The following is a 22127-nucleotide window of genomic DNA, read 5'->3' as shown; positions in this document are numbered from 1 at the left end:
CAGAGTTGGGTAGTAGTGACAGACATTGTATGGCCCACAGAGTTTAATCTGTTTACTCTCTGGCTTTTTACAGAAAAAGTTTACTAATCCCTGCTTTAGAACATGGAATAATGACTACAGATTGCTTTATATACCTGTATCCTGGCTGTTAAGGGAATCTTTGGACAAATTGTTTATGTTCAAAATTCATTTAGTCAGAAATATTTATTGAGCATCAGTTTTGTGCTAGGCAGAGTTGAAGGTACTGGAGACAAGGGAGGAACAGTGAACAAGGCATGTAAAGTTTCTGCCTTCATGAAGACATCACTCTCAAGTAGAGGAGAAGGACAATTTGCCATGGACAATTATGAATTTGTTAACAAAATATGATAGTGTCTTAGGTTTGCCAACGGCATTAAACTTTGGGTATTTTATGGGATACAATGTCCATTGTTATTGAGATTTATTTACTTCATCAGCAAAGTCTGTAGAAGTCACTCCCCTGTTTGGGTTATTTTGGGTTTGTCTGTAATCCCAGCACTTTGGGAGGCTGAGACAGGCGGATCACCTGAGGTGAGGAGTTCGAGACCAGCCTTGCCAACATGGTGAAACCCCGTCTCTACTAAAAATACAAAATTTAGCCAGGCATGGGACAGTGCACACCTGTAATCCCAGCTACTTGGGAGGCTGAGGCAGGAGAACTGCTTGAACCGGGGAGGCGAAGGTTGCAGTGAGCCGAGATCGTGCCACTGCACTCCAGCCTGGGTGACAGAGCAAGACTCTGTCTCGTTTAAAAAAAGAAAAATAGCTTAAGTTTAATTCGTCACTGTGGATGTTAGGGTTTAATAAGTAGTATATGTAAAGATCATTGGATAGCTATAAGTCAGATTTTCTGTTAGAGAAATTCAATTCTACAATTAAAAAAATAACGTGTCAGGTACTCTGCTAGATAGTTTACATATCTTTCTTCATTTACTTCTCCTAATAATTCCATGAATTATAATTCCCATTATCCAGATGATGAAACCAAAGTTCAGAAAGGTGAGATGAAACAGTTAAGGGATGGAGCCTCCATTGGCATCTCAGCCTGGTAGAATGCAGGGCTGGAGCTCTTGGCCATTTTGCTGCTTAATACTTTCTGAGATTTGCACGTAAGTATTTCCAAGTTAGCATTACTATGAATGGACCTTTAATCTTACTTTCCCTTTTATCCTTTCTCTTTTCTTTCTTTTTTGTTTTTCTAAGACAGAGGCTCGCTCTGTCACCCAGGCTGGAGTGCAGTGGTGTATCTCGGCTCACTGCAACCTCCACCTCCTGGGTTCAAGTGATTCTCATGCCTCTGCTTCCTAAGTAGCTGGGTCTACAGGTGCACACCACCACACCTGCCTATCTTTTGTATTTTCAGTAGAGACCGGGTTTCACCATGTTGGCCAGGCTGGTCTCGAATCCTTTTACTTTTTTCTTTTTTTGGTATGGATTATTGACATTTGAAGATACAGAAGATAATTTTCTTCTTTTTCTTTATGTGTTTAAGGTAATGTAATCCAGGGAAGTGGAAAAGAAGAAATCTGCAAAGATAAAACCCAGCAAAACACAACCCAGCAAGGAAGAAGGCAATTAATTTCATCAGGAAGTTCAGAAAATACATCAGCAGAACAAGACACAGGAGAAAAGTGCAAAAATACTGATCAGGAAGAGTCTACCATTTCATCCAAGGTGATTTTTAAAAATACGTTATTTGATTGTTTTTTTGTTAGGTGTTTTAGATAGAAATTAATCATATGCTATATAAGGAGAAATCAAAACTGCCTTTTATTGTTGAGTTTATGAAGACAAAAACTAGCCCAATTTTTTCAGACTTACTGAAACTAATCTTTAATATAGTATTTGTTGAAAACTTAGAAATTTTCAGACTGGAAAAAAAAGGGGAGACCACTTGACTCTGGTCATAATTTGGCACCTCCGTTCTGAAAACCTGGCTTCTCTTATTCCATTGGTTGTTCTCAGATTGCATTTAACCACCATTTTCTTGCTAAGTGTGATGAGAAAAACAAATTGATGGGATAGTTCTTAAGAGCCTGTTGCGGGATCACTTCTGGGCTAACTGGCAGTACTTCTAGCCCTTCTTTCCTCTTTCAATTTTTGCTAACTCACTAGAATGGTTTGGCTGAAATACGCATTCTGTAACACTGGGTACTTAAAGAAAATGAGGGCTATTTATTGGAAGTACTTAAAAAGAGAGAGAAAGATAGAGATGGCTCCGGGACAGAAAGTTCAGGCATGCTTCCTCTCTAGCGAGAGGTAGCTTATGATGACAGTTTTCATGATCCTGGTAGTCCCATGGCTGAGCTCTGTGGATCCCTGTCTTAGTCTCAGGGAAAACCAAAGGAAGAGGATTGGTCATGGAAGACTGTGCACCGAAATGATTGAAATGCCAACATCTACCTTGGAGATTAGTCTTCGAATATATTCTCCTCACTCCTACCCTCTCTCCCAGAGAGAGGAACCAGCTTCTCACTGGAGCCTGTCTTCCAGCTAGAGAAGTGGGGCCTGGTCACTATACACTCAATTCCTTTGCTTTACTTATGGAGGCAAGCTTAATAAATGAAAACAAAATGTTTTCTGGCTCACATATATTTTCCATAAAACTTATTAAAACAAAATTTGTTTTGTATAAACTTTGAGCCCTCATATACTCTATTCTCTGAACTCCGAACATATCAATTGACGTTGCCTTTTTTCAAGAGAAATTATTGTGTTCAGAAGAAAATCTGTAGTATACATGTTTTCCTCTGTTTATCCCAACCCATAAGGTTTGATAATCACAAGAAAATCTTTGAGAAACATCTTAATTGATAAATTATAGAGAGGAGCAGATCCAAGATATTCAAGCTATTTGTGAGGTTTTGATAACATCAAGGGAGTATTACAACCAGGTCCGAGGAATGCACAAGTTCTATTTGGCCAGTTGCTTTTCCTTCCCTTCTTTGTAAGGAAGATTTACTTCTTCTAGCACAGGAAAAATAAGGCTTCAATTTTCATGATCCTTTATGCAGGGATCTCTGATAAAGCTGAGCCAGAGAATATGACTTAGACTGAAAATCCCAGCAGAGACTTTCCAAACCCCACCCTCCATCCCTGCCCAGTTTGAGTCTGAACACTGAACCTTTAGAACAGCTAGTCCTAAAGGGATAGCTATAGTGCAGAGCAGGTGAGAGAGAAAACAAGAGGCTGGGCTCACCTATCTAGTCTAATGGCAGGAGGTTGCCAGCTATATAAAACTAACAACAGTTTGGCCAGGCCTACATTTGGATCAATGTACTTGGAAAGAATTACATTCTCTTTGGGAAAAGTGAGAGAAGCAGTGGAGAGAAGGGACAAAAATCACTTTTGCCAAACTAGACCTTGTTTCTGAGATTCTGATTCATTTGGTGTTTGGAGCCTGTGCATCAGTCATATCTTAAACTTTCCCAATTTTAGTGTCCCTTCAAAATTGAGACCTACCGTTGTATCATCATTGAACACCTCAGAGGAAACTAAGGCCCAAGGTCACATTGTTAGAAACCTTGGCTTCAAATGTAGGTATTTTCATTTTAGGTATGATGAAATTTTCTAACATATGTATTAGACTATGTAAAGAGTTTTGTGACTCTAGTAACTTCTCTTCATAAGACAGTTGTCAGAAATAGTCTATATTTTTCACCAGTTCTTGTATGTCTTTCTACAACTCCTTCCCAGTTATGTGACTTTCTAATTTAGATGTGAAAATGAGGGTACTTGAATTGATTAACTTTAGTGAAAAGGATGGTTGCCATGGTTTGAGTGTTTTTATCTCTTCTAAAGATTTATGTTGAAACTTAATCCTCAGAGCAACAGTATTGGGAGGTGGGCCTAATGGGAGGCTGTTTAGGTTATGAGGGCTCCGTGCTCATGAATGGATAATGCTGCTATAAAAAGGGCTTGTGAAGCTGGATGCGGTGACATGTACCTGTAGTCCCAGCTACTTGGGAGGCTGAAGCAGGGGGATTGCTTAAGCCCAGGAGTTTAAGGCCAGCCTGGGTGACATAAGGAGACCTCATCTCTAAAAAAAAGTTCGGGGGCTTGGCTTGTAGAAGTGAGTTTACACTCTTTCACTCTTCTGCCATGTAAGGGCACAGCATTCATCCTCTCATGCCCTTCCACTTTCCCTCATGTAAGAATGCAGTAAGGAGCCTCACACCAGATGCTGGTGCCTTGATCTTGGACTTCCCAGACCCCAAAACTGTGAGATAATAAATTTCTGTTCTTTATAAATTTCCCAGTTTGTGATATTCTGTTATCGCAGCTACAAAACAGATTAAGACAATGTATTTCCTTTATAATCTATATTATATTATAATCTAATGAGAACTCTCGTAAATGACAGAAGGAAGCCTAACTGAAACAACGTAAGCGAAAATAGTATGGTAAAGTGTTTTAGCTGTCTATTGCTGTGAAACAAGCTACCCCAACTCTTAGTGGCTTAACACAACATGATTATGTCAGTGATTATGATTATATTCTGTCTTATAATTGTGTGGGTTGGCTGGGGTCAGCTGGGCAATTCTTTTATGACATGTGTCATATGACTGGTGTCAGCTGGGCTTCATTCAGCTGAGAACTCAGCTGAAGATGAAGCATCTGTGATAGCTTTAGTCATGTGAATGGTGCCTCAGCAAAGGTTGACAGAATGGCTGGGGGCTGGCTGGGCCCACCTCCCTCTCCCTACCATGAAGTAGCCTAGACTGAGCATCTTCACCTGACAGCTGGGCCCCAAGAGAGTGATGTCAAAGCTGTTAGATCTTTTAAGGCCTAGAACTGGAATTGTAATTTTTGCTGAATTCTTTTGGTCAGAGCAAGTTACCAGGTCTTAGAGAGATGGCAGTGTGAGATAAGGGTGAAGACAGCAGTGTGACCAGTTCACAGAGAGGGGCCCTTGAAATGTTTTCAGTCACAGAGGTAATCCTGGCAGCTCACCAGAGGAGAGATTGGAAAAGAACAAGATAAAAGACTTGGAGGTAAGGGAAGAGATTGTGGCATTAACACAGTAAAGAAATAGAGAATCTAAACTGGGGCAGTGACTTTACGGATGGTAAGAAGTATTGGATTATAAAAGTATTCAGGAATAAAATTGTAGGACTTCTTGCTTGGATCTGGGGAGAGAGGGCAAGAAGGAGTAAAAGGCTTCTAAATTTCTGGCTAGCATGAATAGATGAAATATGTTGGCAGAAACCATGGCAGAGAACACAGAGGCAGAATGTCAGTTTTGACATTTAGAGTTTGAGGAGCATAGAACATTGAGAAAGAAATGTCTAGCTATATGAGTTTGAAGCTCAGGAGTGAAGTTGGGGCTAGAGGTTAGGAGTTTTTAGTCTTTAGCATTAGTCAGTGTTAATGGGATTGAGGCAGGACTTCTAAGGTAATTTTTCACCACAGACATTCTTGCCAGGAGCAGTTTGGAAACAGCAATAAATTACTTGATTGAAATTGTTCTAGGTGGAAGTTCTTTATCTTGTCCCTTCTAGTACATTAACACTCAGATGGTTGAGAGGCAGGGGAAGGGCTTGTTTGAGAAGTTAACCAGCTATTTTAATAGCCTGAATAATACATTCCCACCACCTCCAAACACCCAGGTCACCCTCTACCAGCTCCATGCTTTTCTGTCCCTCAGGTCTCTAACATGTATATTTACATTGTAGGGGATTTGGTCACTCTATCATGAGTCGCCAGCCTTCCACATTTAATCCTGCCCATTTTCATCTAATGTAAGAAATAAGCAATGTGGGATGCTTAGGAAATATAGAGCTCTCTGCCTTTCTCCTGCTTCTTCCAAGTACAGAGCACCTTCCATCTTTCCTGTTCCCTCACTCGTCAGTTCAGTGACTTACTGTAGCTCCTGAGCTTTGTAATTGGCACAGTGCAAATTTGTGCCTCAGCAAACTTACAAATTACTGCATGTAATGGATTTTGGGGTCATTTATAAATAATTTAAACCATGAATGTTAAATTCTTGAATGCCAAGGGTGTAGTATAAATCAATATTTCATGGAGTTCCATAAAGAGCATTATGATTTCCAGCTTTTGTGCCTCTTAAAATATATTTGAGAACCCCTGGTCCATAGTATTGATATTTGGGACTTTAACGTTTCTTTCTCTTTTAGAATAAATTAACATGTTAAACCTACTCCTTATGAGAATTTAAAAATAAAACAAACTCTTCTCTAATTCATGGAAGTAGATGGAGTTGAAATATGATACTATGGATTTTATTTCTTATATTTCATTTTCATTGGTTTATTTATTTTTAAATGACAACATAATAGATGCTTATTGTCAAAAATGGAAGTATCAGAATCATTTGAAGTAAATAATGAAAACCTCCATTTGCCTCATCCTTCGATCTCATTGCCTTACTAATTTTTGGGTTTGTATCCTTCTAACTCTTTTCATTTGGATTTACACAAGTGAATGCACACAGAGGTATATAAGGAATTTTTAAAAAGCTAAATGGCACCACAGTATGGATATTGTTCTTGTTTAGTTAAAAAACATCTTTAGATGTGTCATTATTATTTTAATGTCTGCATAGTGTTTCATAGTAAGAATATAATTAATTTATTTAACCACTTCCCTAGCTGTGCTCTTTTTTTTTTAATGTGATAAGATATTGAGTGGGATTGTTTCCTTGTCCCAGAACTGCTGCTAAGGCTCAAAGCTGGGAATAGAAGTACTAATAAAGTATCCCATGTTAAGGGGCCCTCAGCAGTAAGAACCAGCCCTTTCCCTTTATGAAAGGTATGAAAAGCGATTGCCATCCCAACCCCCTAGGCTTGATAGAAAGGGAATTGAGAGGCCAAAAGGTTTTAAGGTTAAGGGAAGTGCAGTGTTTATGGGGGAAATTATTTCTTCCTTTTCTAAAATCAAGAGAAGAGGGGCATTCTAAGATAATTACTTGTGGAGCTTGGAAATGCCAGCAGGAACAAGAGATACATTTTATTGAACATCTGTTAGCCAGTGGATTTGCTGATCTACTGCACTGCTACCTGAACAAGGAAAAAGAAAACTGGGGAGAACTGACCCAGGGGGGACTGCCAACCAGGGAGGTGGGTTACGATTGCCCAATTCTCACTCGAGAGTTCCAGTTGCTGGTACAGGCCAGTACTGGAGTTGGGGGTTTGAGATTGGGGTGTACTTGTGCAGCCTGGGAGCAAAGTGCATATGTTTTAGAGAGTCATGACATGAATGTTGTCAGTGAGGGTCAGCTCCAAGAGATAGCCAAAGGATTGCTTTCCCCATAGGTTATCTGTTACTATACAAGAACCATGATAAGATCTAGGTTCCTTTTTTCAAGGCATTTAGTCAGTTTGGGTAGCATTTTAATGTACTGTTTCTTAAAAAATGAAATATCTTCTTAATAAATTTAAGTTATTGAATATTAGGTCATGTAAAACCAGCTTTTTTTCAGATGGCATGCGGCATCCACGAGTCTTTAGTTATAAGTGGAAGCAAGCATTGATGTGTATCTGGTATGTTGTTATCACATCCTAGAAATGGTTACCAGGAGAACTGGGGAGTATCTGAGCATTGTTTCTACTCCACAGGAAGTATAAGTAATTAAGAGGTCATTTTTAACAGAATAAGACCAGGCTTATTGTTTGTGCTGGTGGTAAGTACAAATTATAAAGTTTCTGCAGTGCTAATGAGAGTATTTATTTGGTTCAGAGCACCTTCAGTTTGGTTAAACTCAAAACTTTATTAAGACAAATTTAAAGGAATCCTATCTTTTTCCAAGTTGGTCAGAACATAGCTTTATGCAAAATTTTCTGTGGGGGCAAAACAGTTTTGTCATTCAGCTATGGTAAAATCATGATTACATTTAGAGGGCAGAAATAAAGTATTGCAGTGGCTAATAAGAAATTATAAGGGTCTAGGCATGGTGGCTCACTCCTGTAATCCCAACACTTTGAGAAGCCAGGGCAGGCAGATCACCTGAGGTCAGGAGTTCGAGACCAGCTTGGCCAACATAGTGAAACTCCGTCTCTACTAAAAATACAAAAATTAGCTGGGCATGGTAGTGTGCACCTGTAATCCCAGCTACTCGGGAGGCTGAGGTGGGAGAATCACTTGAACCTGGGAGGCGGGGGTTGCAGTGAGCAGAGATTGTGCCACCGCCCTCCAGGCTGGGGGAAAGAGCAAGACTCCATCTCAAAAAAAAAAAAAAAAAGAAAGAAAGAAAGAAAGAAATTATAAGGACTGTGCATGTTAAGAACATGACACATTGTTGAACAGTGACATTTAAGAGATGTTAAAGATTCAAATGAAAGCAAATGTCTTCTCTTATATTGTATTTGTATTTTCTGGTTAGTTTTCACTGAATGTTTGACATGATTGTAAAGGTTTGATACAACTTTTTTTTTTTTTTTTTTTTTTTTTTGAGATGGAGTCTTGTTCTTGTTGCCCAGGCTGGAGTGCAATGGTGCAATCTCAGCTCACTGCAACCTCTGCCTCTGAGGTTCAAGCGATTCTCCTGCCTCAGCCTCCCAAATAGCTGGAATTACAGGCACCCACCACCACACTCAACTCATTTTTTGTATTTTTTAGTAAAGACAGGGTTTCACCATGTTGGCCAGGCTGGTCTCAAATTCCTGACCTCAGGTGATCCACCCGCCTCAGCCTCCCAAAGTATTGGGATTACAGGCATGAGCCACCGTGCCTGGCCAAATTTATTTTCTAATGACTAAAAAAGTTTTAAGTTATTAAACTAAGCACATAGAAAATAGTGGCATTTAATAACTTTAAAATGTGAATCTTGAAGTTTTAAGTTTACATTTTCATGAATCTTGTAGTTTTGTGCTGTTATGCTCATATCTTTTAAAAAATGTTTCATTTATTTCTGATGTTTTTCATATTTGCTTTACAGGAAATGCCACAATCATTTTCTGCAATCATATTAAGTAACACAGAGATGAATAATATTAAGACTAATGCACAGAGAAACAGACTTCCAATAGAGGAACTTGGTAAAGTTTCTAAGCATAAAATTGCCACTAAAAGAACACCACATAAAGAAGATAAGGCAATGAGCTGTTCTGAAAATTGTTCAAGTGCCCAGGGCGAGTCATTTCAGGATGAGTCTCAAGGGTCTCATTCTGAGTCCAGCTCTAATCCCTCCAGTCCTGAAACTTTGCATGCAAAGGTGACTGATTCAGTTCTACAAGGTTCTGAAGGAAACAGGGTCAAGAGGACATCCTGCATGTATGGGGCAAACTGCTATAGGTAAAATGAAATTACAGTAGCATTTAATTCCGTTATTTTGATAGCGTGTAGCTATGTGGATACATGCTACAGTATATTAAAAACCTAATAAAACCCACTGGCCTAAAGGTTAGGGGCTTTATCGTGTTTCCACTGTTTGTACTTCCTCAATATATTTTCTAGAAAATCCTTTTAAGGCTTTTAAGATGCAGTGGGAGAATTAAATGTTTTATATATAGACATGCTGACTAATGTGAGGATCTGAATACTGGGGAATCCAGACATGAAAACTGAATCCCCCAGATCTAAATACCTGTTATTTAGTCTTTTCTTAACTATTAGAGAGATGGCTTCCTAAATAGTTGTTGTGTATGTATAACTATAATTAGGTCGTATTTAGGTGTCTTATTTATACTTGTGCATTTTTCTTTGTATTTTTCTAATGGTGCTTTGAATCATCATGGTACCCTGTAAAACAACTGAATATAATAATCCTGGATTGATGGGTTGCTCCTGTACTTGCTTCATTTATTTACACTGCCCTATGTGCTGTAATTTCTTATTTTGAGAATTCAAATTATAATCTCTTAGTTTTAGGCTATACTTTCATCCATAGTGTTTATAGTAACAAGTTTATAATTACATAACCCTATTTCAGAAAGATTTCTTGCCATTCCAACTTGCCAAACCAAATATCCTAGCAATCCTTTCCAGTAGTTTGTCTTCTGTGTCAATAAGACACTAGTCAGCATGTATACATATAAAACATTCAGTTCCCCCCACTGTATCTTAAAAGCCTATAGCAGGATTTTCTAGAAGATAGATATCCTTGTTGCAATAGTATATTTTAACATATTCTGTTAATTTCACATTCATATTCCCTTTAAAATGTATTGCCATTTTAGCACTTGAATAACTCATATTTTTAAATTTGAATAGTTCTGATTTATGCTTTTTGAAACATTTTTGTATATATGTGATGGCTTTAGTTCCACATCTGGGCCATAATGTAAAAACTTGCAGAATAGAAGTATATATACATTCTGTTACCTTAGATTGTATTAGCTTGCCAGGGCTGCCATAACAAAATACCAGATTGGGTGCTTAAACAACAGAAATGTATTTTCCCACAGTTCTGGAGGCTGGAAGTCCTAGATCATGGTGTCAGCAAGTTTGTTTTCTCCTGAGACCTCTTTTCTTGGCTTGCAGACTGCCACTTTCTCACTGTGTCCTCACATAGCCTGTTCTCTGTACATGTACCTTCCTGGTCTCTTTTCCACATCTTGTAAGGACACCAGTTATGTTATGTTAGGGCCCCACCCTTATGACCTCATTTAACATTAATCATCTTTTTAAAGGCCCTATCTCCAAATTAGTCACACTGGAAATTAGGGCTTCAACATATGAATTTTGGGAGGTGGGGAACAATTCAGTTCATAACACAATTTAAAAGAGAAAATTCATAATGGTCATTTCAATAGAGAAAAGTCATTTGATAAAATTCATCATCCCATTTATGAAAAAAATTCTTAATTATATAAGACTAGAAAAGACTTCTTCAGTTCAAGAATATCTACAGAAGCCAACAGTAATTTCATACTTAATGGTGAAATATTAGAGTTTCTCCCATGATGTTGGGAACTAACCAGTTATGTCTGCTATCACCACTCCTATTCAGCATTGCAGTAGAGATCATAGCCAGTACACTAAGGCAAGAAAAAGAAATAACTAATGTAGAGTAGAAAGGAAAAAATGAAACTGTAATTATTTACAGGTGACATGATTGTATAATTTTGAAAATTCAGAATCTTTTTCTTATTATACTCTGAGTTCTGGGAAACATGTGCAGAACGTGCAGGTTTGTTATATAGGTATACATGTGCCATGGTTTTCTGCACCCATCAACCCATCATCTAGGTTTTAAGCCCCACATGCATTAGGTATTTCTGCTAATGCTATCCCTCCCCTTGCCCCCACCCCCCGACAGGCACCAGTATGTGATGTTCCCCTCCCTGTGTCCATGTGTTCTCATTGTTCAACTCCCACTTCTGAGTGAGAACATGCAGTGTTTGGTTTCCTGTTCCTGTGTTAGTTGGCTGAGAATGATGGTTTCCAGCTTCATCCATGTCCCTGCAAAGGACATGAACTTGTTTTTTATGGCTGCATAGTATTCCATGGTATATATGTGCCACATTTTCTTTATCCAGTATATCATTGATGGGCATTTGGGTTGGTTCCAAGTCTTTGCTATTGTGAATAGTGCTGCCATAAACATACATTAGCACGTGTCTTTATAGTAGAATGATTTATAATCCTTTAGGTATATACCCAGTAATGGGATTGCTGGGTCAAGTGATATTTCTGGTTCTAGATCCTTGTGGAATTGCCACACTATCTTCCACAATGGTTGAACTAATTTACATTCCCACCAACAATGTGAAGGCATTCCTATTTCTCCACATCTTCTCCAGCATCTGCTGTTTCCTGACTTTTTAATGATTGCCATTCTAACTGGCATGAGATGGTATCTCATTGTGGTTTTGATTTGCATTTCTCTAATGACCAGTGATGATGAACTTTTTTTTCAAGTTTCTTGGCCACATAAATGTCTTCTTTTGAGAAGTATCTATTCACATCCTTTTGATGGGGTTGTGTTTTTTTTCTTTTTTTCTTGTAAATTTGTTTAAGTTCCTTGTGGATTCTGGATATTAGCCCTTTGTCAGATCCAAAGATTGCAAAAATTTTCTCCCATTCTGTAGGTTGCCTGTTCACTCTGATGATAGTTTCTTTTGCATGCAGAAGCTCTTTAGTTTATTTAGATCCCATTTGTCAATTTTGGCTTTTGTTGCCATTGCTTTTGGTATTTTAGTCACGAAGTCTTTGCCCATGCCTATGTCTTGAATGGTATCGCCTAGATTTTCATCTAGGGTTTTTATGGTTTTAAGTCTTTAATCCATCTTGGGTTAATTTTTCTATACGGTATAAGGAAGGGGTCCAGTTTCAGTTTTCTGCATATGGCTAGCCAGTTTTCCCAACACCATTTATTAAATAGGGAATCCTTTCCCCATTGCTTGTTTTTGTCAGGTTTGTCAGAGATCAGATGGTTGTAGATGTGTGGCGTTATTTCTGAGGTCTCTGTTCTGTTTCATTGGTCTGTGTATCTGTTTTGGTACCAGTACCATGCTGTTTTGGTTACTGTAGCCTTGTAGTATAGTTTGAAGTCAGGTAGCATGATGCCTCCAGTGTCGTTCCTTTGCTTAGATTCTTGGCTATGCAGGCTGTTTTTTGGTTCCATATGAAATTTAAAGTAGTTTTTTCTAATTCTGTGAAGAAAGTCAATGGTAGCTTGATGGGAGTAATTGAATCTATAAATTACTTTGGGCAGTATGGCCATTTTCATGATATGGATTCCTCCTATCCATGAGCATGGAATAAGAGAAAATTCAGAATAATCTTAAGATAATCTCAATTAATAAATGAAGTTAGCATAGTCATTCAATTCAAAATGAACATTAAAAAACATATTTCTATATCCTAATAATAAATATTAGAAAAATTAAAATGGGAACATTTACAATAGTACCAAAACCTTAAACACCTAGGACTAAATCTAACAAAAGATCTGAAAGACATATTTGGTAACATTATGGTAAAATTAAATGAGACTTTAATTAATGGGGAGGAAGGGTATATGAATTGCAAGAATCAATATTGTAAAGATATACGTTTCCTCAAAATCGCTCTATAAGTTTAAAGCAATCTCTATCAAAATCCCAGTAGGGTGCGTGTATGTGCATGCGTGTGTGTGTGTGTGTGTGTGTGTGTCTATGTGTATAAGTTGACAAGCTGACTTTATAGAGGAATAGCAAAGGACCTAGAACTCTGAATACAATCTTCAAGGGCAAACCTGAAAGACTTACACGACCAGATAGAAAGCCTTATCATAAAGCTACCATATATAATGCAGTTTAATATTGGTGCAAGGATAGATAAATCAGTGCAAAAGATTAAAGAGTTCAAAACCAAACCTATATGTCTGTATTTATGACAAAGGTACCACTGACGATCTGTGGGTTAAGCATTAACTTTCAATGAGTGGTGTTTGGTAATTGGATATTCATATGAAAAGATAATGAATCTTAACTCATGCCTTATACCTATCACAAAATAAATCTCAGATAGATTTTTGTAAAACATATAAAGTAAACAGAGGATAACATGGAATATATTCATGACATTGCGCAAAGATTTCTTAAGCATGTTATAAAATGAATCATAATCATGTTATCCAGTTGATCAGTTGGACAAAATTAAAATTAAAATTACCCTTTATGTTATATTTAAATATAATATTAGAAGGGTGACAAGGTAAGGCACAAAGTAGATGAGGATATTTGTTATACATATGTCAAAGAACTGTATCAAAAATAAATAACTAGCAACCAATAAGAAAATGACAACTCAGTTAAGAAAAAAAAATGAGCAAAAGGCACTGCAGACAAGAGAATAGTGAAATGGCCAATAAGCACACAAGAAAGGTTTAATGCTTGTTAGTCATTTAGGGAAACACATTTTAAAAGATAATACTACAGATCAGTGGTTGTCAAACTTTTTTTTTTTTTTTTTTTTTTGGAGACGGAGTCTCGCTCTGTCACCCAGGCTGGAGTGCAGTGGCGCAGTCTCGGCTCACTGCAAGCTCCGCCTCCCGGGTTCACGCCATTCTCCTGTCTCAGCCTCTCCGAGTAGCTGGGACTACAGGCGCCCGCCACCACGCCCGGCTAATTTTTTTGTATTTTTTTTAGTAGAGACGGGGTTTCACCGTGGTCTCGATCTCCTGACCTTGTGATCCGCCCGCCTCGGCCTCCCAAAGTGCTGGGATTACAAGCGTGAGCCACCGCGCCCGGCCCAGTGGTTGTCAAACTTTTAAAAGTGCCAGACAGTAAATATTTTTGGCTTCTTGGGCCAGACAGTCTTTGTTGCCACTGCTTAATTATGCTGTCATAGTTTGCAAGCAGCCACAGACAGCACAGACAGTGAAGATGTTAATACTATTCAAGGTGATCTACAGATTTAATGCAATCTCTATCAAAATCCTATTTTTTTTTTTTTGCAGAAATAGAAAAAATTATTCTAAAATCGTGTAGAATCTCAAGGGATCTCAAGTAGCCAAAACAGTCTTAAAGATGATCAAAGTTGGAGGTCTCACACTTCCTGATTTTAAAATGTATTACAAAGCCACAGTAATCCAAACAGTGTGGTACTGGCATAAGATAGACATATAGACAAATGGAATAGACTAGAGAGCCTGTAAATAAATCCTCATATATATGGTTAAATAATTTTCAACAATGGTCTCAAGACAAATCAAAGAGGAAAAGACAGATTTTTTTTCAACAAAGAGTGCTCAGAAAACTGCATATTCACATGCAAAAGAATGAAGTTGGATGCTTGCCTTACACCTGTTTTCAAAATGTAACTTAAAATGGATCAAATAGTCTAAACATATGAAACTATAAACATCTAAAACTATAAGACTCTTAGAAGAAAATGGGGGAGAAGCTTCATGACATTGGATTTGACAAAGATTTCTTGGCTATGACACCAAAGCACAGAAAACAAAAGCAAAAATGGAAAAATTGGACTTTTTAAAGTTAAAAACTTCTGTACATGAAAGGACAAAATCAACACAGAGTGAAATGACAACCTATGGAATGGGATAAAATATTTGCAAATTATATGTCTGATAAGGATTAATGTCTAGAATACATAAAGAACTATAACTAAACAACCAAAAAACAAACTACCCAATTTGAAATTGGGGAAAGAACTTAAATAGATATTTCTCTAAAGATAATATACAAATGACCAACAAGCATATTAAAAGATGCTCAGCATCACTAAACATTAGGGAAATGCAGACCATAACCACATTGAGATATCACCTCACACCTATTAGGGTGGCTACTTTCAAAAGCAAAATGAAACACAAGTAACAATTGTTGATGGGGATGTGGAAAAACTGGAACATCTGTGCATTGTTGGTGGGAATGTAAATTGGTGTAGCCACTGTGGGAAACAGTATGGTAGTTCCTCAAAAAATTAAAAATAGAATTACCATATGATATAGCAATTCCACTTTTGGGTACATATCCATAAACATTGAAAGCAGAATCTCCAAGAGTTCATAGCAGCACTATATTCACAATACCCAGGAGGTAGAAGGAACCCACATGTCCATCAATTATTGAAGGAATAAAGAAAATTTGGTATATACATACAATGGAATATTATTCAGCCTTAAAAGGAAGGGAAATTCTGACACATGCTCCTATGTGTATGAACCTTGAGGACATTATGCTAAGTGAAATAAACCAGTCACAAAAAGATAAATACTTCATAATTCTACTTGTAGGAGGTATCTAGAGTAGTTAGATTCATAAAAACAGAAATTAGAATGGCAGTTACCAGTGGCTGTGGGGAGAAACAGAAATCAGAATGGTGGATTCCAGGGGAGGAGAGGAGGAGCTGGGAAGTTGTTGTTTAATGGGTATAGAGTTTTCAGTTTTGCAAGATGAAAAAATTCTAGGGATTAGTTGCACAATAATGTGAATATACTTAACATTACTGAACTGTGCATGTAGAAATTGTTAAGATGGTTAATTTTATGTTACATATATATTCTTAGCACAGTTTAAAAAAAGCAGTGGGCCAGATTTGGCCTGCTGTTCATAGTTTGCCAATCTCTGCTATAAATACTGCCACATGAAAAAAAACAAAACAAAAACACCTAACAGTGCTAAATGTTGGTGAGGTTGTTGAAAAACTGGAACTCTAATAACCTTCTACTGGGAGTGAACATTAATACAGTCATTTTGGAAATTTGGCAATATTTATCAAACCTGAGCATATACATACCCTGTGACCATTCTTAACTATATCCCCAGGAAAATGCATATAGATGTACATCAAAAGGCTTATACTAGAATGCTCATTGCAGTATTACTTATAGAAGTCAATACCTGAAATGAACCCAAAAATTTATCAGTAGTAAAATGGATAAATTATAATACCATCATCAAATGGATGATGCTATTACTACATGGTATTGAAAATGTACTTACTGCTACATGTAACAACATGAATTAATCATATAAACATAAAAGGGCTGGTTCGAAGAAGTACATACTAGTATATATTTTCATTTAAGTTCAAAGGCAGACAATACTGGTCTGTTGTTTTATAATATCACTTCTTAAAGTATGATCCAGAGATCCCTGGATGTCCCCATAACACTTTTAAGAAATCTGTTAAGTCAATTGTATTTTCTTTTTTTTTTTTTTTTGAGATAGAGTCTTGCTCTGTCACCTAGGATGGAGTGCAGTGGTACAATCTTGGCTCACTGCAACCTCTACCTCCTGGGTTCAAGCAGTTCTCCTGCCTCAGCCTCCTGAGTAGCTGGGATTACAGACATGCGCCACCAAGCCGGGCTAGTTGTATTTTTAGTAGAGATGGGGTTTCACCATGTTGGCCAGGCTGGTCTTGAACTCCTGACTTCAAGTGATCTGCCCGCCTCGGCCTCCCAAAGTGCTAGGATTACAGGTGTGAGCCACCACACCCGACCCAAAAGTATTTTCATAATAATATTGTGACTTTTTGTGAATGCCTTTTTTTTACTGTCATTCACTCTCTCACAAGTGTACAGTGGAGTTTCCCAGAGGCCACAAGTTATGTGTTGTTGTTAATGATTGAATGCAGAAGCAGGCATGAGAAGCCAAATGCCTCCTCTAAAGTAGAGATTAAAGAAATTTCCATAGTATTGAACAATAATTTTTTCTTGGAAGTTAATAATTATTTATGTTAAGACAAGTTATTATGATAGTATGTAAAGGGTTTATTACTGTTCTATTTAAGTCAATAAACACACTTTTTCAATTTCTCATTTATAATTTCTAATAGGGTAAATATCCTATATAAACAAAAGCTCTCTGGGGTTTTCATCTTTTTTTTAGTGTAAAAGAGTGTTGAGACCGAAAAGTTTGAAAAACACTTTTAGAAGTTAGGATAGTTACCTTTGGGTACTAAATGGATTTAGTGATTGGAAGAGGGCACATGGGACTGTTCTAGGATGTTGGAAATGTTCTGTTTTTTATCTTAGCAGAGGGGACAATATATGTGTTCATTTTATTAAAAGTTTTGAAAAGCCATATATGTTTATATTTATGTTATATGCTTACATACATATGTGTCATATATATAGTAATGTTTGCAAGTTGTCTATTGATATTCATGGCTTATCACATGACACCAGAAATATATTATGTTACTGTGAGAGTCCTGTACTGAGTTGATGTCATCAACTTTATGTCATCAATTTAGCACGTTGATGTAATCTGTGCTTATGTCATCAATGTAGCATGTTGGTTTATGTTCAGGGATAGTCAGATGTGGATTGCCTGGTTTCCTGCTATATCCACTGAAAATCTAGAATATCCTATATATTTTTTCTGACAGTATATTTGTCGCCCTCTTAGGAAGAATCCTGTTCATTTTCAACATTTTAGCCACCCTGGTGATAGTGATTATGGAGGTGTACAAATCGTGGACCAAGATGAGACTGATGAACAGCCTGAATGTCCCTATGGACCATCCTGTTATAGGTATAGAAACTGAAATGTTTGGCTGTACTCCTTTTCTTTCTTATCTCTGTTACTTATCTAGGAGAAACTGACAGCAGCTTGTTATCTCAAGCCTTTTAATTTTCATTTTTAAACTTCTGTACATTACAGGTTTTTATATTGGTAATAGGTAGGATTGTATTTCTTTTAGCCAATTCTAAATTACTGAAGTTACAAATCTACGAGTGCCTGAAATTTTTGCTTATTTCCAACTTTCTATAATGCAAATTAGATCACTTAAAAGCTATTGATTCTACCCCAACATACACTTAATTCACTCTATATGTCCTAGGTGTGACATATAAATCCATTTGGGACGTTATCTCTGCATCCCTCTGCTTCCTCAACTTTTACTACTCCACTATTCTTGCCAACACAGAAAGTCCAATCCTAAAAGAAGAGTAAGAATACTTCTCCTCTCAGTTTTCATGGCATCTTGTCCTTGTCTGTATCATGCACAGAGTAGGATTTATCGCATGAGATTATGTTTGTTTCTTTATCAGAACATCTCTTCCTACAGGCAGCAAATATCTTGACAGCAAGGACTCTCATCTTTGTATCTTGCAACCTTGCTTAATAAATGAGTGAACTTGAAATGGAAAAAACTACCAAAGAAAGAATTAGTGATTTCAGCTTTAGAGAGCTTCAATTCCAGACAGCCATCTTTCTTAGATAATTTTAAATACAGATTGCTGAATCTACTGGGCTATTTGAAGTTGTTTCTATTTCTATGATTGTGGTTTTAAATGAGAAGGCAAAGTAAGTTTCTGGGACCAGAAAGGAAAATGACTTACACTTTTTTTGAAAGGTAAGTGTTCATTATAATCAACTTTACCAATAAACTTGAAAATTTTTGGAGAAATTAACAAATTCCTAGAAAAATACAACTTTAAGAAACAGATACAAGAAAAAAATCAAAAATTGAGTTAATATAAGAGAAATTGAATACATAATTTAAAGCTTTCCACCAAAGAAATGATAGATCTGTTTGGTTTTAATGGCAGGTTCTAACAAATATTTGAAGAAGAAACACTTCATTTTTACACTAACTACTCCAAAGAAAGTAAAAGAGGGTGTATTTCCCAATTCATGGTGTGAGACCAGCACAAGCTTGATACCAAAACCCAGCAAGAATAATACAAGAATGAAAAATTACAGTATAAGCTTACTTTTGAACATAGCTGTAAATATCCTGAGGGGAGAAAAGTTATGAGAATCAAGTGATAAATAAAAAGGAGAATATAATATGACCAAATGGGGTCTATCTAAGGAATGCATGTTTTAATATTAAAAAATAAATTCATTTACCATGTCATCAGAATAAGTAGAAATGCCATCTCCATAGATGATTGGAAAGAAAAAACCTGACAAACCAAAATCAGCATTCATTTATGAAAAAAAACTTGTTATAAAGTAAGAATAGAAGGGAACTTCTTTAATATCAAAAAGAATATCTACAAAAAATTTATAGCAAATATTATACTTAAAGTAAAATATTAAAAATTTCCTTTCTGAAATCAGAAATGAGACAAGAATGGCTGTTATTACCACTTCAGTTCATCATTATGTGGAGATGCAAGACAGTATACTAAGACAAGAAAAGGAAAATGGATAAGGATTGCAAAGGAAGAAATAAAACTTTGTGTTAACAGATGGTATTATTGTATATGCAGTAAATACAAAGCGACCTACTGATGAGTTATAAATTTAGTTAGTGCTTACGATGTTTATTGGATACAAAAATCAGTATACAAAACCAATTGTATTTCTATATTCCGACATTAACCAGTAAGAAAATAAAATTTTTTCAAGATTATAATATCAAAAAGTAAAGAGTCCTTAGGAATAAATCTAAAAAGTGTAGAAACCTCTATGAAGAAAACTATAAAACTTTAAATGTAAAATGAGAAAATGTTTTTCAGAAAGACCTAAATAATTATGAAGATCAGAATGCTCATGATTGAATTATTCAATAGTGTCAAAATACCAGTTTTCCTCAAATGGATTTGTATACAAACTGATTCAAAATCATATTAGCTTTTATAAAGAAATTTATAATGTGATTCTAAAATGTATATGGATTACAGAGGATAAAAATAGCCATGACAGTCATACATAATGAAGAATAGGTGGCAGGATTTGTTATACTTTATACTTACTAAAGCAGTGTGGTGTGGGCACAAAGATAAAGTAATGACCAGAACAGAATGGTACTTCCAAATAGACTTATACATGTAAGGTGACATATTTATGAAAAGAGACATTGCAGGTATTGAGAAAAATGAATTTTTTCTAATTAATTATAAGGGAATAAGTAGATATTCAGCTGAAGAAAAAATAAAATTTGACCCTTATATCACACCATAGTCAAAAACTGAATTTCAGATGACTCACAAGACTAAATGTAAAAAACAAAATAATATAGCTTTAAAAATAAATATGAGGGAATTGTTTCATGATCTCAGAGCAGGGATTATTTTCTAAAACAAGAAACAAAAAATAATTAAAATGGAAAACATTTAATTATTTGACTACATTAAAAGTAAGGTGTTTTTAATCCATCAGTACACAACATTAAGAGAATAAAAACAAAGCACAGAGTAAGAAAAAATATATTTGCAACCCACATAATTGAGAGTAACATATATCTAGAACACATGAAAACATATTTTAAATTGCTATTGCTTTTTGCTTAGTAACATACATAGCCTTTTTGCCCAAAAGGAAATCCAAATATTAAACACATATGAAAAAGTACTCAGTGTCATTAGTAATCAGGGACATTACACACACGTATAAACATATAACCTTGAAGTAACTGTTTTCTCCTATTTATTCATTCAACAAATTCTTTTCCAAAGAATCATCAAATGCCAAGTGTTGATGAAACAGTGTTGAGATGTACTTGTAGAACAAACATACTTGTATATATTTATTAATATTTTTAGAACAAAGCCACGTTTCATAGCTCATGTCATATATAACTCATGGCACTGTGGTGATATGCCTTTTCATTTGTTAAAAAAAAAAAAAAAAAAACTTTTGTAATGGAGAATTTTATCCATAAACACAAGTGGAGAGAATGTAGGATAAGTTTTAGTGAAATCCACCACCTAGTTTGTGCAGTTATCGACTCATAACCAATATTGTTTCATCTACCCCCAAACCACTTGCTACCCCATCCCTGTATTATTTTGAAGCAAATACCTAACCCCGTATCTTTTCATCCCATTTTATCTATGAGTATCTTAGGGTGTATCTCTAAAAATATGCTCTAAAAACCTACCACAACACTGTCATTAAATAAATCTTTAATATTATTCAGTATCCTGTCAAGTAGCTACGTTTCCCTATAGTGTCATTTTTTTTTAACAGTTTATCTGAATCAGGATCTGCTTAAGTTCTATATGGCAAAAGACGGCCATGTCTCTTTATTTAATCAATAGATTTCTCTTCATTTTTTCCTTGCTATATATTTGTTGAAGAAAGCTAATCATTTGCTCTAAAGAGGATTCCATCATTTGCATTGTGTTGATTGTATTTTCAGGATGTCATTAATCACATTCTCCTGTATTTCCTAATAATTTATAGTTTGAACTAGAGGATTGATCAGATATCAGTTCTAAAAATTGTGAAAGTTGCCTGGTCCTTTGAATATTATTTCCCTCTTAGTCTCTAAAATGTTTTTACCTGAAGTCTACTTTGATATTTACAGATGTTTGAGAATTGCTCTAGTATCTATTATAATTGTCATTATTGATTTATAATTTAATTCCATGTGGTTATACAGCACACACTTTGGAAATTAAATCTTTGGGAATTTATTGAGATTTGTTTTGGCCCAGCATATGGGTGACTTTTATTGAACATATGGTGTGCACTTACATGTGTATTCTCTAGTTGCTGGAAGTAAAGTTTTATAAATGTCGATTTGGTCAAATGGTTATAGTGTTGTTCAGATTTTTTTATATATTTGCTAGTTGGTTTTTTTTCCTGTGGTTGTTCTACTAGTTACTGAGAGAGGAATATTAAAACCTTCACTATGATTGTAGGTTTGTCTATTTCTCCACTTAATTCTGTCAGTTTTTCTTAGTACTCCAGCTGTAAATTTGTCCTCAGTGAAAAAGCCATAAAAGTGGGAAATTTACTCAGAGCTGTATCTTTCTTCCACATGTTGACACTCCAGTTTCTGCTTGCTTT

General features: G+C 36.1%; 1 protein-coding gene across 6 annotated transcripts in view; it reads left to right on the top strand.

Annotated features, from left to right (window-relative positions):
- Positions 1-22127, top strand: part of APLF (aprataxin and PNKP like factor) — a 108387-nt gene that overhangs the window by 57448 nt on the left and 28812 nt on the right. For 5 of the 6 annotated variants that reach the window (XM_055241842.2, XM_055241843.2, XM_063616836.1 and 2 more), the window contains exons 6-8: positions 1514-1695; positions 8918-9273; positions 17784-17909. In XM_055241842.2, the coding sequence (XP_055097817.1) occupies positions 1514-1695; positions 8918-9273; positions 17784-17909 (664 nt within the window). Of the gene's footprint in view, positions 1-1513; positions 1696-8917; positions 9274-17783; positions 17910-19448; positions 21593-22127 lie in introns of those variants that run through there. The other variant, XM_063616837.1, reaches the window with a different exon arrangement.

Source organism: Symphalangus syndactylus, chromosome 14 (assembly GCF_028878055.3).
Source record: "Symphalangus syndactylus isolate Jambi chromosome 14, NHGRI_mSymSyn1-v2.1_pri, whole genome shotgun sequence".
Taxonomy (NCBI): Eukaryota; Metazoa; Chordata; class Mammalia; order Primates; family Hylobatidae; genus Symphalangus; species Symphalangus syndactylus.
The sequence above is the reverse complement of the archived record's forward strand: the minus strand, read 5'-3'. Positions and strand labels throughout refer to the sequence as shown.